The sequence below is a fragment of the Stegodyphus dumicola genome, chromosome X1, assembly GCF_044657685.1.
Source record: "Stegodyphus dumicola isolate Sdum_Otavi_A_Nest chromosome X1, ASM4465768v1".
In the NCBI taxonomy this organism is placed as follows: Eukaryota; Metazoa; Arthropoda; class Arachnida; order Araneae; family Eresidae; genus Stegodyphus; species Stegodyphus dumicola.
In genome coordinates, this window is record NC_140780.1 from 178,959,943 (window position 1) to 178,979,920 (window position 19,978).

Genomic DNA, 19,978 nt, shown 5'->3' on the forward strand with positions numbered 1-19,978 from the left:
TATATGTGGGTAAAAAAAAGGAGCGTTTCTGATTATAAGAGCATTATCACATTTATTTCTGTTAAATCTCAGAGACGTTGAAAATTGCCCCTGTCATAATTTAGGAAGCAGTTCTTAAGGTAGCAATTCAGTATTTTACCTGAATTCAAGTATAAATTTATTCGCATTTTATAGTAAAATATATAACAATTAACTTCTATATCTCCAAGATATGAAAATGAAAGACTGTATAAAGTAGTTAATAAATGTGATCAAAAATATTTCATACAAAAATATACATAATCTAATAACGTCCCATATTCATATCTAAAATGAAATAATAACCTAACAAAAAACATACATGACAGCACTATTTAAGAAAAAACATGAACTAGTAATGTTTGAAAGTATAAATATCAGAAGAAAGGTAACAGAACTAAAATTTCCAATTAAGGAAAAATTATTTGTGTTTTTTAAAGAGTAAGCAATTAAGAGTGCAATAATTATGGATTGCAGTATTTACTAGTAATACTGACGTTTCTTATCACCATTTCTTTTGATCATATGTTAATGTATTTACTTATTTTTAGTTTCTACATTTTAGAATAGTGGTGGATTGCAATGATTATTTCATGCACTTTTTATAATCAATAACATTCCTTTTGTTACTGTACAGAAATAATTTAAATAATATAGTATACTATAGTAAGCTAAGTACGTTAAAGTAAGCTCTTTGTTAAATACCCCACGAAGAAACTTTTTGTTTCTATTTATTATGAATTTCTTTGTTATCACAAGCACATAAAAGGTAAGCGAAGAAAATAGAATATACTTAAATTTAATAAAAATAAAACCTAATTTCCAGCATTCATTTATTGTAATAATATAATAAACATACATAACGGCAATAGAATATACTTAAATTTAATAAAAAATAAAACCTGATTTCCAACATTCATTTATTGAGATAATCTAATTAACATACATAACAGCAATCTTTAAAAAACGCGAATTACACAGTCTTTGGAAGAATAGATACCAAACGAAAAGTAATAAAACTGCAATTTGCAATCAATACAAAATATTTAGTGTTTTTTAATATTAACAATTAAATATCAATATCACATAATTAAATTAAATTAAATATCACATAATTATAGATTACAATATTTCATAGAAATGCTAATGTTTCCTTAACACTATTTTTTCCATCATACATTTCATACACTGTTTAAAATCATTAACCGTTTCTGCATACTATATAAAAGACAATATACTATAGAATGTGCATTATTATTAATTTTAATCTATTGCTTCTTACTATTACATATATCTAATTCATCTTCAGCAGTTACATTAAGTACTGGAACCAGTCCAATAATTTCTTTGTATTTTGAAAATAATGAACATACCATAACAGTTTGCAACGTCTTTTGGAACGTCGTGTGCTACTTGGGGAGTTATTCATTACTTTTTTCTCCAATACCTCGGTAAATAAAAGCATGGGAGATGCTGGCAAACTTCCTTCGCGGTTGGTCCTTCAAAGCTGCTGTTAGACAGGACAATAGTTTCTATCAACATGTCTTCGACCGCAATTTTTCGAAGAATCATTGCTTCCACGAGTTTTATACAGGGTGACCTCATTGCAAAACTTGTAGGTTTTATTTAATTTGCATGACAAATTTATTTTAAGTTTTCCTGTTCTCAACTTCTCAAACTTCCCCTCACATTCTCTCGCCATGATGTAAATTTAAAGTTAAGTGAAGCGCTATTTAAACGTGTGATCATCTCAGTTTATTCAGAGCGTGTTTCGCTAGCCTAGCGCACATTTCGTTGTTATTTCGCCGTCACTCGAGTAAGCCTTTTGGCCTTATCCGTTTAGTATCACGCCGGTTAGATTTCTGCGAGTCCATCTCTAGAAGTAATTTTGAAGTGCGTTCTTGCACTCATTTATTTTTCAAATTTGATTTGTATTCTCGTCTAGGTTTAAGTTATCGCCGCAAGTGAACGGTGTTTTTCTAACGCACGAAGTCTGTGCTGTCTGTTATTTTAGTTTGAGTTAATAAAGGGATATTTTGCCCCCTTCTTCTGTGCTGGTATTTATTTCACGCCTGTGCAAGAATTCGCCAGGTTCATTGTAGGATCTAAGTCGGTGTATGTGGAAAAGTAGAGATAGATCTTACAAACTATCCATTGCGACTGCAAGCGTGCGCGAAATGCCTGCAATTTTTCAGTATTCGCTGATCTCTTCTTTGACGCCACCAAACATGTATTACTCTTGGTTGTCGCAATTTTGAACGTTTCTTGTGAATACTGTATTGCTGCAAAGAAGCACTTTTTGCTTTGATTTTGTAAATAAAAGCCCTTTTCCTCCTGTGTCAGTTGTTTGCATTCGCGCCTTAACTAGACCCTACATTCCTATAAAAAAAAACACGTTTTAGCCCCTTTCAAATTCAAAAGCCCCTTCAAATTTGTTCCATGATCATAGAATCACCTTGTATAATTATATAGTTAGTTTCCGTGGTACCTCTTTCGTTCTGATTGGTTGATCTGCATGAAACACAGTGTTGAAACAAACTTTTTGTCTTCATACTAAAATTATTGCGCTTAAAATCCTGGCTTCATTTGGGACAATGCATTTCTAGAAAAAAATGCCCGTTTTTTTTTCGGGTAAGTAAATGTGATATGGCTTGGAAATCAAGCTATTTCTCTGGCTGCCCATGCAGTCAGCCAGTCTTTTCAGAAACAGAACCATGGACATATCTACCAGTGTTTTACTGTTTTGTGGATCTTATGGGATCTTGTGGAGAATAAAAGCATTTTATATCATGTTTTTGTGTAAACTAATGATACTATATTCTGTCGTCGCCATTACGTGTTAAGTTGCACATAATATAATACTTCATATTATTAAATACGAATAAAGAAAAAAATAACACATAAAATGAGCAGAATGAAAATGCGATTCTAATTTAATCATTTTTTATGATATCCTCAAATTTTCTTCAGACTCACTCTACTCAAATAAGCATTAATGAGTATGAAACTCGGATCACATATTTAACGTTTTTTCCAAAACTCCGGGCATTTTTCTAATAGTTTTCTAAAATGCATTATTTAAATTATATTTGATACTTGTTCTAAGTGATATGACCACGATAAAATCGTGCTGACAACTTACCGACAGTCGCCCTTGATTTTTCAAGCTCTGCTAAAATTCGGTTGTCTTGTTCAATGCGCGCTAATAGTCTATTAATTTCTGTGTTGGTTGTTTTCATGGGAGCAGAGGGATCGACTTTGGATTGGCTAGAGTTGGATACAGAACCATCTATATCCAGAGGCAAGGCAATCTCTGATATTATGGGACCTTTAAAAATTGTTTGACAAAGGAAAATCATTCTTTAGACTTTAAAGTTTATTCAAGCTAACACTGCAAAACACAAAACCATAGATATGAAAATTTCAGGGAATGATAAAGGAATTAGTATCTACTCTAGCTGTTTTACACGTTTTTAATACAAAAACTTTCATCTGAACTCTTAATATAAAGACTTACTATAATACTTAAAATCTTGATAAACTAATTTAAAATTACTATTTAATGTTTTGAACTTTAAGAAAGTCATTTAAATTTAGAAGACTGTCAGGATTCATATTAAAATGAAGACAGGAAAACCTTAACCTCAATTGCAACGAATTTTGGTACTTAAAGGTAGTGCTTAGGGTATTAATTATCCATTTCTTAAGATGTTACAGTAATGTAATTATTATCTACAATTAACATTGAATTAAATTAACATTCTATACGAGATTTATTATTATTCTAAATAAAAAACACAATCGGAGTTATATGAGAAAGAAGAAATAACCTATTATATTATTTTATTTGTTTAGAAATAACGAGAAATATTTCTCTTAAATGAAATTATACTACACATAAATATGCTCAAACTATGTCCATTTTCGAATTATTGCTGTTTAGTTAAAGTTAATATTTTCATAATTAAGCAGATTTTGAAGTTTTTCTTAAAATTTATCGAATTTTTAAATTTGATTTGGGCGTTTGCAGTTTTATATATCAAGTGAAAATTTAAAAGCATAAAATATAGAAAATATTAAGTGAAATAGAGAAAATATTTTTAAAGTATAAAATTAGGAAATAAGCAAATAAGCAAAATAGCATCCTTATTTAAAACAAAATGCAAAGCTAAAATATGAGGTTACAGTTTTATTTTCCTGTATACCTAAATGAATTTCTAATCTGAATTAATAAATGTATAATGTGTGAAATATATTTTATCTTCAGAAAATTAACCTAAATTAAAGTGATAAGAGCCAAAGAGAAGCAGCCATTCATGCAAAGTATTGCTAAATTTAAGTATTTATTTTTGACAAAAGATGGGTAAATTTCAGCAGTTGTTTGGTTATGAATTAATTTTGGGTAGATAATTTCTTCCTTATGAATTACTTTAAGCGTACTTGTTCGCAGAAGGGGAAGAATAAAAAACTCAAATCATTTGAGTTTGGAAATTACTATAAAATAATATACAGTTAACCCTCGTTTTTATGACTGGTCAGTTTGCGGTTATTCAGATTTGCACCTTTTTGAAATTAAGCGAAAACAGGAAAAATTTATTTGACAAATCAAAAATACGGAAAGATGAATACGAACATTGTTAATTTTATTTAACAAATCAAAAATACGGAAAGATAGAATAAAGAAGCTTAAGGTAATGAAATGCATCAAGATAATGAAAACTATAAGCTTAGAAATTTTCTTGCATGTATTCTGCTTGAAGAGTTTGTTATAAATGGCAATGCATGGAGATGAAGAAGCTTTGCGAGGAATTTAAATGAAGCATTAGTTCTATTTTATTAAATATCAAGGAAAAGAAAAGAAATGCACTTCAAGACGGTCTTGATTTTTTCTTTGGAAAGGCAGGCAGTTTTTCATGAAATACTGCATTTTTTGTATTAAGCCAGAAGACCCCCACACAGCCAAACATTACTACCCGGCCTCTTATTACTGGAGGAACTTAATCCAGGTATATTCAGGCGCTAGTATAGCTGTATCTAGCGCCCTTGCTAGATAATACAGACTAGTAGTACTATGAAAGACACAGTCCGCTTTAGAAGATAGTTGTAAGTAATAATTGAATTATTATCGAGTATTTTATGTGAAAAAATATTTTATATTTAATCTTAGTAAACTTATTTTAAATTGTTTCATTAAAATAAAATAATATATTTTTGGATGTGTCGAATATATTTTCCCTATTACACTACTTAATTAATTCTTTTTGTGCTGTTTTTTATTACGATGCCACTGTAAGAGCGCGCCACCGACATAAAACGAGGGTTTACTGCATACAGTATCAACCATTCAGAAAATAAGGTAAAGTATTTTATTCATTATAAGACGATGCAATTTCCATGTGGTTTAACACCAAAGTTTATTTAATAGGTTTTATTATACTATATTTTTAATATTTGTTTTATTATACCTATATTTTTAATAATATTGCTTGTTAAATGCAAACATCACCAACTAACTTTATTTGCAACTGTTTGATCACCAGTTGGTTAACTAGACATCCGATTTGCATATTGCATTCATCATGATTAGCTTTATACACAAGTTTTATAAGCAATTTTAAATTAAAAAATGTTAATAAAATACTAAATATGACACTGTTTGGTACTTAAGTATTGTCCCATCGACAGTGAAATTTTTACCAAGCAGCACGATTTAGCTCCGATTATGGAAAAACAGGACATAACACACCACGACATCGGAGCTTTCGTTTAATTCAACTCCAATTAATTTTCGATAAGCTACGTTTGTTCTTATGAACAAAGATATTATTTTTTTTTTCATCTTAAAATAAAGGATTAAAATTTGGAACCTATCTGCTACAGAACAGCAAACAGTGAATTAATTTCGAAGATACGGGATCCTAGCATAAAAAATAGTGTACATAAATGGACACGACATGGACGACAAAACAGTGATAGGCTAGGACTATTAACGGCGGAAAGTTTCTGCTTATAGGTGTTTTAAACAAAGCTTTTGATAGAACAGAAGGAAGTAACAAAAAAGTAAAAATCGACAAAAGCCTTTTTATGAAGCAGATCGAAGAATGATTGTTTATTAAAGAAATAGGTTTCAGTTCCTTCAGAACTCCGCAGGAACGTTTGTTTTAGGTTTATTTACTTACAGTAAAGTTTTGAGGGCTATCTTCCTAAGAAAAGGGATGCCTTAGTGGAGTACTTTCTAAAGAAAACTGACTCGAATCCACGTTAGACATTTTAACCACGAAAACGTTTATGCATACCGTTCGCCTGGAATCGTATTCGCGTCAAACTTGCCACTGTTCATCGACTTGACCGCTCAGCCACTGGTTAGCCCCGCAGAAACGAGTGATGGGCACTTAGTGGAAACTACGCTCACTTTCATGGTTCGATGGTATCCAACTTATAATGTCGATGGGATAAAACGCAAGTACCTAATATTCTGTTTTTTAGGTTTCTCTTTAAAGTTAACTTACAGGAAGCTTATTAATTTTTCTACTTTTATCCTGGTGTCGATATATTTCCGTTCTGTATTTCATCAAAAACCGTAATGCAGTTGGTGAAGTAAATATTGATCAAATTTTGCCTAGATGGTAACATATTTACCAAGTTTATAGGAAGGTCTTCTGTAATCTATTGTAGAGTATAAAAGGAAATGAAAAAAAAGGCCAGAGAAAGTTTAATCTTCTGCGTTATTAATTTAGTCCTCAGAGGTACTATGAATAACAAATATATTGTGATCAGAGTTTAAACATCTTGGGCAGAGTCTTAAAGATATTTAAAGCTATTACTTATGTTTACTCGAACAAAAAATAACAAATAGATGAAAGTATGTAAGAGCGAAGCAAAGTCAAACAATTAAGTAGAAACACCAAGTGCGCTAATAGGTGCAATAAAATAATGCAATATTCATAAAAAATAACTCCAAAAATAAAAAATAAAAAGTGCCAGAATTCAGTAACAGAAGCATAAAATTCAAGACTTGGAAACATGAAAAGCGTTTAAAATGGTTTTGAGATCCAAATATTGCACTTATGTTCAGCAAATCCTATTTATTTTAATTATTATTTCGCTTCATTCACTCTTTCATTTTGTCATGTTTGGTTTATTTTGTCATGGTTTTAATTAATCTGCCTGCTGGCATTTTCTTTCTCTTCTTACATCAAACTTACTATTGCAATAAAGAGATATTCGGGAGTTCTTGTTTTCTATAATTTTATGCTTTGTAGATAGGTTTATACACTCGTCTTGATGTAGCAAAGAAAAATAAGAGGAAATTATGAAGAAAAAAAACGTGATGAACGTATGGAATAAATAATAATAAAATTCTGTAAGCATCGCTTTCCATTGATGGAAAGTAACATTATCCTAATATATTCAGGTGACTTAATGAACAAGGTAAAATAAATAAATAACATGACTCATTCTACTCATTTTTCTCACAAATATCTTGAAAACAAAAGTAAAAATATACTAACATCTTTTGTTTAAAGTAAGATAAATATTTCAATGTATAATAAGAAGAAAATGCTGTAATATAGACATTAATATCTATGACTCATGAGAAAATATGCGAAGTATAAATACCTTCAATACTGTACTTAACTGATGTAGAAGGCTGATAAGCCGTTTGCGTTTGCGTCGTTACCGAGGATTGTTCTTTATGTGTAGTTGTTAGAACCGTATTTTCTACAACTCCTTGCACAGTTGTTTGTATGGGGTAAATGCCTGGTAACGGAGAAGTTCCCGATCGACTGGTAGACATCATTTGGATGGAACTTAAGCTACCACATTGTCCGCTTTCCAGCTGTGCCGGTATCTGAATAAAATTCAAGTATTTAACAATATCGACTTCAGATTTTGAAGTATAATATGTAATTAATGAAAGATTGAAACTAAGTCTTCATTCAGCTTTTCATAAGTGTTTTTTCTTCAAAATGTTCATAGTACTCCCATTTGAAAACCACTCGCTTGAAACAGAAATTTCAACGAGTAAAGTGAAATTTAACGTATCAGTATATTAGTTTATCGTACAGAACAAAATACTTGTAATATATTTATAATATAATATTTTATATTTGATGCAATTAAGCTAAATATGCACTTAATATAATATATTGTATATTTGTTTCGAAATTTAAGCGATTTTTCTTTAGTATTTAGAAAACCTACTTGATTATTACAAACAAATCAAAACTTTCTTTTGATTTGTTTTGGAGATTAATTAGATAAGATTTTAAATTTGAGCACAATAAAAATAGAAATCTATACATTTAACATATTGCAGTATCATTATGATGCTGAAAACAAGTTATAAATGTGCGCAAAAATATCTGCCTTTATTAAAAGGTTATCACTCAGAAAATGCTTGCTTTTTGCCAGGATGAAAAATAAAAAACCAACAGTCTGCATGTATATGGCTTCAGAGCAATAGGTGAAAGTAGATAACGATACATTTTAACTATGCTGATAATGGTGTTGGATTATTTTTTAACTACACGGATAACGAAGATGAATTATTTTGTCTTCTCGTAAAATTTTATATTATGTCTTAATTAAAATTATTTCTCACTTAACAGCTCAATTAATCAAGAAAATAAAAAGTGAGAGCTATACTTAGTTATTGTCTTTGGATTTAACAGTCATTTCAAAAAGATTAATTGAAGGCAGGTATTTCATCAATTTTGTTTAGTTTTTACTCGAGCACCGTTTTTTACGTCTTTTAATTAAGCTTAAGATAATACATTGATCTCGTAGAGAGTTAAACTTTCTCTCCATACTGGAGCAGTCCTGAACCTTCAAGAGCGAGATCAAAGTTTTTTATCGAAGATCAAATCATCTTAAAAACTTTTCACGTGTTAACGAGTTTTTGTGTTAGTGTTTACCTTATGTGTTCTTAAAATGAAGTTGGGATGTGGATGGATGATTAAGTGATTTAATTCAGAGAAGAGACTTCGAGACTTCAAAGGTTTCTCCTTCCTATGACTATATCAATATAGGTTTCGACTCTTTGTAGTGAAACCGCATTTATAACGATGTGATTGGGATAGTAAAATATAAATAAATATTAGAACTTATATGTTACATACTAATTAATCGTAAAAACAATTGAAGCTTAGTTTCAATCTAAGGATTTCATTTCCTTTTCCTTTCCATATTAAATTCATACAGATTTAACAAAGCTGACATTATCATTCATTTACTAAGCGCATTATCAAGGCTTCATATTTCCTTTTCTAATCACATTAACCACAATTATTATTTTTCTACTAAGTTTAAACAATATTTCGAAGTTTATCACAAATGAAAGTTTTTCAACATCAATATAATATACAGCACTTTTGGAAAAATGTTGCTTTGAGTCAAACCTACACTTTCTTCTACAGCTTATATTCACGTTGCTGGGTATATTACGTTGCTCGGTTACAATTAAATAGCTGTCATGGATCATAAGTTTATGTATAAGCTTTTAATCCAGAAGAGTTTGAAACATTTACACAAAATAAATGGTAGTCTATTGGAAAAATAATGTAAAACACTTTCTGCTTACAATAATGCGATATAGTGATACTCAAATTTTGAATTTAATAATCTTTATGTAAAGCAAGATCTACCTTGATACTGTCTTTTGTAAAATAATCACCACTGACTGCTACACATTTACTTCAGCGTATATACTACTCATGAAATATATGCTGGAATCCATCTTTCGATATCGTCTTTGAAACTATTTCCTCCTTCTAAACAGAAACTTTGGCTGCCAAGTTGCGACTTCAGACAAGAGTAAAAAATCTCACTGAGTTAGGTCAGTGCTGGGTTGGAAGTTTCTACACACATTCGATTATTTTTCGAGAAAAATATTGGACAAAAATACTGGAAACATGAGTCTGTGCTTTATCCTGATGCAAGTACCAACTAGATGCTTGCAGCTCAGGTACGGTTAGGGTCTTCAAAAGTTTCACGTAATACCAGCCATAACAGTTATATATTAAGGCATTACATGCTTGTAAACCAGTCAATGACAGTCAGAGAAAGAAATAACTTACTTTTCAGCTCTGACTTTCCTTGAAGTGAGATAACTTGGTGATGTCCAAGTTATGTTTGCTAATTTGCTTTCAGAGCCCTTGCGATATAGCCAAGATTCATCAACATGTTTAATTTTAAGTATGCCTCACTTTTCTCAACTACTAGCCTTTGAAGTGTCTAACACACACACACACATCTAATACGCACTTGATTCTGTTCAGAAGAACAATCTCTGCACTTTTCTGCCAAAAATCTCTCTTGTGTGGGGAATGGTGAATGCCCTACCATGAAAAGTGTATACTATCTCAGTCAGTCCACCCACTAGTACTTAGAGATATTCTTGAACAATGACAGCAGTTGTGTTTACTACAATATCGTTCACTGCATTAGCAGGAGAAGTAAAACTTTGCTTTGCAAACGAAACATGCCATTTTTTAAAGAGTTTAAACTGCTGTCAATTGCCGTAAAATTCCTTACCATGTATTTATTGCAACATTTCATACTTCTGTAGTGGATTTCTGCAAGTGAACCAAAATTTCAAGGCTGCAAACTGCTTAACTCGAACTGGCTCCATTTTCCATAAGCGAAAAAGAGATTATCATGTTTTCTCATTCGATTCAAATGTAACTCCAGGTTTAATTACAATTTTTTTCTCTAAACAGACAACTGAATTACTCATTCATATTTATTTAGCTACCGTATATCGTTTATGTATTAAAAAATAAATTCATTATCAGTCTCTTTTGACTTGCTTGAGCACAAGTGCTTCACTAAGTAAAATGTTTTTAAAATTATTGTAAAACAAAAATTTTATTCTCTTTAAACACAAACTACTTAAAGAATGAAATGAAAATTTAGATTTGTGCAGTATGAAATATTATTACACTTTTAAACAATGTAATACCATAGTTATAAATAAATTTAAATATCAGCTGAGTTTAAAATGTAAAAGTTTCATAATTTCTATGTAACAATATTCATTTAAATTTATTGTAGTTGTTAAATTTTAAATAATAATGGTACTTATTAACTATAAAATAAATGTCATACTCAGTCAGAAAATATATTCAGAAATGGTTTTGCAGCTCTAGGCCAAGTTTTCAAAATTTTAAGTTGTAGATTGTTAAAATATTAACATCTTTCTACGTTTCTACCGTTCTTAATTCAAAGACCTTCAGAACGTATAAAACTAACAAGCCAGTTATCGCTCCATCTGAAAATGTATACCGAAGTCTTATAAAGAATTTAAATAAGTATTTTTATTTAAGTTTGAAATTAACAGGAAAGACAGTTTCAGTGTACACTCAAAACTTCAGCTCTTGCAGGTATTAAAATAATATAAAGTTTAATTTACAGTTTAACACTTTGTTTGAGGCACACCAGTATTCGGAAGACGGCAAAAATTATGATCAGGCTGCGTCACCCATATTCGAGGGACAGTTCTTTGCGTACTTATAAGATAAACTATTTATTTAAAAAATAATTATTTATAGAAACGAAAATGATTTTTACCGACAGCTAAATTCATTCCGTCCACTAAACTGAATTGTGCTTTCTTCGGTATCAAATTTTCTTTCTTCTTAAACAACCAATCTTTGTAAATATGATCAGTAGTGTCTACACTACATTCATCAGTATTCGAATCAGAGACTGAAGATATAATTTTGTTCATAATTATTTTTCTGAAAAATCTTGACTGTTCCTCATCGCTAATGTTCGAATTTTTGTAAGCCTTGCAACAGGTTTCTTCTTCACTGTTATATGACTCACTCAAAAATTACATTAATTTTCTATCAGAAATTGCAAAAAGTTGGACTAACAATTTTAACACGAAAAAAATTTAAGATTTTTCACTACTAAAAAAATATTTGGAAAAGAAGAAATAATTTTCGAATCTCACACCCTTTCTTAGATACTTCGTTCTTAAGAAAAGATTTAAAATAAATGCATCTACCAAAACGCTTCGTTCAATTGGAGCATGGTTTAGCAGAGCTCGTGGTCTAAAGGAGATTCATACAAATTCGCGTGGCAGTCAAGGTGCTAAAAAGGGATCGTAGCCCCAGACTGTATAAATTTGGCTTAACTAAGCTGACTCAGCTTTAGTGGGGCCATTTAACTTCGGCTAGCACCAATACCGTAAAGTTAACGTAGAGACATAGGCAATAGAAAGTAAAGCTGCGAAAGTCACAGTCAAAAACTGTACACCTAAAACATTGAAAAATCTCGCCTTAAATACTCTTAACTCATCTGCAGCCAGGTGAGGGCTAACGAAAAGGAAAATTTACAGTAAAGATCCAAATCATAAAAAGTAGTTAATTAACATAAAGCTCCTTATAACTTTTTAAATAAAAGGAATCTGCCTTACTTGTTCTGTTTCTTGGGGTATAGGCTGAATGTTCCAAGAAATTTTAGACTGGCTTCTTTGCAGAGCTTGTATTTCCAAACTAAGTTCTTCTCGAAGTACACTCTCTAGGTCACACTTTTTACCCAGCTCACGTATTTCGGACTGAAATAGAAATGTTACATCTTAAGTGTGGAAGATATATTATTATTTACTCTTATATGAAACATTTTTAGAAACACATGTTTATGGCTACTGCTTATGCTTGAAATTCATTTGAATGTATTTATAAGGCTTGAACTTTTATTTTCCATCCATTTTATTGAATAAAAATATCATGCAATTTGAATCATTGAACTTATAACATTAAGAATACTTTTATCTTGAGTCTATAGTCATGTAAATAATAAAATCTGAATCTTTTTGTTTACATGCACACAATTGCATACGTATTTACCTGCGTATGCTCTTCACATGTTCACTGATTTGTGTAGGGCGATTCAACTTCAGTCATTACCGTAATGCGTGTTTTATCACAAGCTTTAAGATACACATACCGCTTTCTGGACCATCAAAAGAGAGAGAGTCAGACAGAGATTCTGTATTTAGAGGTTTTATATAGGAATCAAAGATGTACTTTTTTATCATGCGCTTAAGTTTTCTCAGAGGATTTATTTATTAATTGTGTGCAACAGGTAAGAATTAAAGTAGACTTTCGCTGAGTTAAAAATTATCACATTTGAAGGTGTGTTAACAGTTTTAACATTAAATTTTAAGTAAGCACTCAAAGTCAACAATCCTGAATAGTTTTGCAGTTCGGTAATGTATGATATAACGCATTAGAATGAGTCTTCTGCAGTAAAGACATACTTTATTCAGCTGAAAACTTGTTTTTACGATTTCAGACTTTGTCTGTTGCTTAAATATTATGTGTTCTGACTTCCTTAAATCTTAGCCGATGATTTCAAATTTTTCATGTTGTGCTTGAGTGATAAATGCATTTCGATTATTCATTTATTCATGCATTATTCATTTTAAAATGTTTTAGAAGATTGCATAAGGCAATAAGAATTCTACATAGATTCGATTTCTGAAAGCTGAATAAAATGGATACCTGGAATGAGATGGGTTTAATTTTCCCCATGTATTAGTGCGTCATACAATGCACATACTGTGAGAAAATGTCTCTTTAAAAATCCCTAACAAGTCATTATTCTCTTTAGACACATTACTAACAATTAAAAGCTAAATTGTCTCGTCATACAAACTTTTGTTTTGAAATTACACAAACTTTTGAACTATATACCCATTACTATCTCTCAACTGAGTCTCAATGAGAGGCTTACGCACTAATCCCTTCTCAAAGCAAGGCAGACAATTTCTCCTTAATACAAAAAATAGTCTTCTCCTTGTAAATTAAATTCGGGATTTTGAACTTTCTACTAGTCTAGACCATTTTCCCATGAAGATATCGTCAATCTCCAATTATTTTCCTCATAAACACCATCTGGTGAAAATCAAAGGAACCAGAGTGAGCTGCAAGAAAGGAGCTCTGGTTCTTTCCTGCAGCCTCCAAAAAGATTTACTAAAGAAACTACAAAAGTTTCTCATTTTAATTAAGCTGTATGGTCTTTCGTCTGTATAGTCTTCTGTTTAGATTAAATACATGCATACATTTAAAGAAGAGACCAAACATATTTCTTCAAAATGTTTGATCAAATTGTTGTTACACAACGGTACTGGTTATCAATTAATCTCATTCTTGATTCGTCGAATTCGTTGTTCAGCAGCCTAAAGTACAGTTTATTGAATACATATCCGTGATGACAAATATTTCTATTTCTATGACCTTATTTTATCCTCAAAAACAAATCATTGCAAATTATGCTTGAGATAACTTGTGTTATCCTTAAACAAAAGCTGTAGAAATAAACCATATCAAAATTATGTTTTTATCACCAGAAGACGGGCATTATTGCCCCTAAAAGGAGCTGAAATTTGCTAGTAATAGAATTATGAAGCTTACATGTACAAAATAGCAGTTACATTTCTCACTGATAAACACTTCCCCTTAACAATGAATAAATTGGATATTCTAAATACATAATACTTTCGTAGTCGATAAGATTATATATTTAATTTTAAAAGTAATACATAACAAATATATCGATCGCTATATTTTGTAGATAATGAATATGAATCAAATTTTTAGACTCATTTCCATATATTTATTAAAAATATAAAGCATAATTAGATAAATTCTGAAATAATGACCAATAGAAATCAGGTTTTTTTAAAATTTAATTTTCATAAGGTTATTCTAATCACTAGAATTGAAATAAACATTAAAGGTTTTAATCAGCTAAGTAGCTGAAAGTTAAGCACCATGAAAGGTTTTTATTGGATTAAAACAGAAGCTTAGCAAATACTAAGGTTTAAACTGTTAAATTATATAAATGTCATCCTACTCGCATAAAAAACATTTCGCTAAAAGTAACAGCTTAAATAAGGCAAATACGAAAGTTATATGTAGGTTCGTTGAAACCAGCACTTCACAAAAGTCAGCATACAATTGACTGGCTCTTAACTAAATTCGCATATGTGGTTGTTCTTTTTCCTTTTGGACTTATAAAGACATCTCAAATACGCATGAAAGTCATAATCTTGATTTTTTCTGCAGGTGATCGTAGTTTGAAAAAACGAATCCAAAGAAAGAATTTTTTTTAGCTGCGAGAAATTTTATAATAAAATTAAGGCATGATAAGAAATCTTGTGTGGAAACATCTAAACTTATTGGGAAAGGTCTTGAAACTATACAGACCATAATTAAATATTACATATCAAGGAGAAACTTGCTCAATATACCTCGAAGTGTCATTCAAAGAAAGTTAGACATCGTGATGCAGGAACTTTTGTAAGAAAAGTAAAAAAATATCCAAAAATAAGTACTCCAAAATTAACCGAATATCTTACGACGGCAACAGGAAAAAAGTCAATTCAGAATTGTGCATGGAATTCTTCTATAAGAGGTATGTAATGGCAGAGCTTCTAGAAAAAAAAAAAAAAAAACCTCCTGTTTCACCTCAAAATTGACAAAGACGACTAGATTTTGCAAATTTATAACTAAATAAAGACTTTAAGACAGTGCTTTTTACTAAAGAAAATAAACTGAATTTTTTCGAAAGCGATGATCGTTTAAAGATTTGGTGACGGAGAAATAAAGAAATGAAACCAAAAATTTTAAAAACCAGCTATTAAACTTTGTGGAAGGATTATAATGATTTGGGGATCAATGGTAGCTGAGGGAATTCGTAAATTAGTTTTCAAGGATTTCGCTATGAATCGATTAATGTATCTGAAAATATTGCAAAATAACCTGCAATCCCATGTTGAAAAACTGGAACTAGGAAGCAGCTGCGTTTTTTAATGTACTGCTAAGGTTGCCAAAGAATGGCTTCTCTTTAAAGTACCGAGTCAACTGCATTCACCACTCAAGTCGCCAGACTTCTTGTAGAATATATATGAAATGAACTTAATCGTCGAATACGCTAGTATATTATTACAAGCAAAGAAACTCTGAAGGCAGCAATTGAACGAACACGGTCTGAAATTAACCAGATACGACAACAAATCTAGTTCGGACAGATTACGGGCAGTGATAGACGCGCACGGTATTTTGATTCATTTGATAAGAGTAAATGAAGCATTTCTGTATTTACACGTTTGTGACATGTATAGTATCGATTTTTGCAATATTTTATTGAAACTCAACGAATTATGGTTTATTTTCTTGATTAAACCCAAATTTATTCATTTATTTATTTTTAAAATATCAGTATAAGTAAAGGTGTTTTGATGACTGTATGCAAACTTTTGTGACTGTGTGTATATCATAGCAAAGCAATCTACGGGTAGTTACTTTCAGGAACAGAAGCCTTCGTGGAACGTTTTCCACGAGAAACTAATTTATATGCACGTTGTACATGGGAAAAATCTATGAAAACTCTTATGTAATAGCTTTCCATCAGCATTTCAGCTGGGTTTAGTCTACAAATATGCAGCTACTTGACAGCTCGGCCTCTTGTTCTACAAAAGATTTTAATTGAAGAGTAAAGAGGCTTGTAGAGTCAATAGGATTTTTTTAAGCAGGAAACGTGAAAAATGAAAAAAGTCCTCTCCGGGACTCAGAATGCGCGCCAAGTGTTACACTACGAAGGATGCTGAATACCATTACACTACGAAGGATGCTGGAAGGGATAACATACTTTATATACTTCCCCTTTTTAAAGGACGACTGAGAATTGCGGTACCTAATCGCCAAATCCTGGTGCGAATTGTCGACCATCACATTTTAGTTCGGGCCGTACTGTAGGGTCATTAGGTTTTCTTTGAAATAACAGATACGAAAAATGAGCAATGCCATTGCCAGAACTCGAATACGCCCCGAGTGTACTACCGTTGCACCACGATGGCATGCTGGAAGGAAGGAGAAAATACCTTATAAACTTTATTGCGTCTTTTGTTCATATCACTATACATTGATTTAAGATATTATTTTATACACAGTTTAAACAAAGCTTTTTGAATGAATGGTCGTATTTTCTTTTACTTCATTAATTATAATTTTTTTAAGTCATTGGAAATGATACCTTGTCAATCATTTAGAAGAAAATGTATTTCCTTTTTAAAAGGTATTAGTTCGTTTTTGTAGAAACTTTGTAGAAATTTTAATAGCAATGAAAGTAATTTTGTTCAGTTATTTTCCCACTGAATTTTAATGACATTTTAAAGTTACTTTTTAGCATCATCGATAACTTTTTAATTATATCTTTATAAAACAACTTTTGACATGAAATGCTTTTTAAAAATTCCGTAAAAAATGGTTGTTGTACGTTATTTTTGATCATCATATTAACAAACAGCCATCGATATTATATTGTTTAATATATGAATGCAATTACCAGGAAGCAGATTGAAAAAAAGTACGAAACCACATTAATGAGATAAACATAAATGATCGATGCGTTCTAAATGTATTATGCAGTCAGAATTTCGGATTTGTTAAAAATACAAAATCAAATTTAAGAAATTACTTATGATTCATAGATTTAATAATACTTTTAGTTTTATTGGGAAGTAATTATACACGACTCTCACATATCGCTTAGTCTAGACATTATATTTCGCAACATTCTGTGCAAATCTGTTGAGTCTGTTAGGCTTTTCGAAGCAGTAAACGTGGAAAATCAGCAAGGCTCTCGCTGAGACTCGAAATCTGAACCTACCGATTGCTAGCCTGGCATGCTTTCAGTTTCACTTCGAATGCACACACTGAAGGGGAGGAGGAATTTCCTTACATACTGCAATACGTAAAAAAATAATTAAGACGACACTGTTCTCAAGAAACTGTCATTGCATGTAAGTATTCTGTTCTTCAAATAATGTGTAATAAATATAAGAATAAAAATGTGTAATAAAATTTATAATATGTAACAATAATAAAAATGTATATAATTATTCTGCTTTTCAAAATAAGTTGTTGAAGATGAAATAGTTGAAGTCTTTAGAAGTTTAAAATTATTTAGATTACACTAAGTTCTAGCATAAAATGGAAGGAGAAAGACTAGTTGTTATTATTCTCCACTTTTAGTCTAGATGAAGTACACAACATTCACGTCTGTGTACATTACGAGGGCAATCCCAAAAAAAAAAGGTCTCCTAGATTTTTAGATATACAAAAAAACCGTTTATTTTCTATAATTGCTACATCACTTTAAAATTGCAGAATGCATTTTTGTAGACGCTGTGGCAGTTTTACAATGCCCATGTCATACCAGCTTGCCGCCATGCCCTTCAGGAAGCGTTGAGGAGCTTCAGGAGCATCCAGATGATACTCCGATCTTTACGCATTTTACGAACTCAACAATCGCGAAAGTTGAGTTCCTCAACTTTCGCGATTGTCTCGTTGGCAATTGACGGCCTCCCGCTCCTTTCTTCGTCATGAATTTCAGTACGACCGACCGGCTGTAAACACTCTACGCCACTTGCGAACGTTTTTGACATCCATGCACGACTGTCCATACACTTCTGTCAATAGGCGGTGAATTTCAACCGGTTTAACGCTTTTTGCGTTCAAAAATTGAATAACTGCGCGCACTTCGCACTTGGCGGTAACGTTTATCGGGAGCTCCATTTCGAATGGCTGCCAAGCCATGACTGAGCATCCGAGCGAAGCGCCTGCGTGCTTATGTGGTAGCGGAGAAGGCACAACAGTGTTGCCAACAACCGTATTAAAACTTTCTCTACGTTCCCAAAAAATAGGAGACCTTTTTTTGGGGGGGATTGCCCTCGTAATTAGTATTGGATACACATTACTCTGTAGTCTATTATTAAATTCAATAATTTGATAATATATATTCACACAAAACAGTAGACTATCACATAAAATGGTCATCAAAGCATATTTAAATGAAGATTGTATTTGTATTTCACAATATTCATATTTCGCACGTGAAAAATAATCTGAATATAAAAATTTCATATAGTAGTTTCTTTTAATACAAATTTTCGATTTAAAAAAAATGTTCATATATTGTTGATAGAAAACAAGAAATGTTTTACAATTCCAGAAATCTCCGTTCCTAAGCAAATAGTTCCACGGTTATTTCGGAATGATACTTCGGTGAAAGCCAAACCGTTCAATGTACTCTCATTGGGAGAGGATGAGACGCGTATATCATCAGAATCATGTGAAAGCCACGGATTTGCAAAGTCATTACTTCGAGTGAACCACATTTAAAGTTAATATAATAATTAGCAAATATTGAGCTAAATACCTAACTTGGAGTATTAATACAGTGTAAGACATCAGAAAATTTATATAAAATGCAAGTGAAAAGAGTCAAAATTGCAAATTCGTGTGCTTGAAATGGTGTCGCTGATTATCACCAACGCATAATGCTTCCTTACTGGCTACTATATTATCTGCAAACTGCTTCAAAAACATGATTAATCTTCCTTTTCATAGTATTAATTCGGGCACTTCTACCGCAGTTATTTTCTTGGACACAAAATTATACATTAATTTTTATCAAAGGAAACCCATTACGTGTGTGATGGAGGGTAAAGATCGGAAAGTGAAGGATGATTCCCCAACGCCGAGTTTTCGATTGGACAATACTTTTCCATAATTTTTTGGAAAACAAAATCAAACTTGATGAATCTGTTTGTTAATAAAAAAAGCATTTGCTAAAATCAAAAGTAATGACAAAGCTAAGCAGAACAGAAAAGTATTAAACTCCTTTATCCGATTGAACCTGCTGTTAGCTTGGCAGTAAAGTGGAAAACGAAACTTATGTTAACTTACTATGTGGAATGTAGGCAGATTAAAAATATAATTTCAAATTGATCTGATTTCTAATTTCTTAGCTAGGAATATTCTATTAAGGATGGGAGTGTATTTAAAATTTTAAGCACGCTAATAAGGTGCCTAAATAATTAATCCTATAGCAGATGCAAAAGAATCACATTTATAATAATCATCATTTCTTTAAGTAGAAA

The 19,978-nt window shown here is 31.3% G+C and overlaps 1 protein-coding gene across 8 annotated transcripts in view; it reads right to left on the minus strand.

Moving 5' to 3' along the window:
• LOC118187080 (RIMS-binding protein 2-like) overlaps positions 1-19,978 on the minus strand; it is a 481,618-nt gene that overhangs the window by 199,652 nt on the left and 261,988 nt on the right. For 7 of the 8 annotated variants that reach the window (XM_085807917.1, XM_085807913.1, XM_085807912.1 and 4 more), the window contains exons 4-6: positions 12,443-12,583; positions 7,639-7,870; positions 3,161-3,346 (exon numbers count right to left, since the gene is read on the minus strand). In XM_085807917.1, the coding sequence (XP_085664043.1) occupies positions 3,161-3,346; positions 7,639-7,870; positions 12,443-12,583 (559 nt within the window). The remainder of the gene's footprint in view (positions 1-3,160; positions 3,347-7,638; positions 7,871-12,442; positions 12,584-19,978) is intronic. The other variant, XM_085807914.1, reaches the window with a different exon arrangement.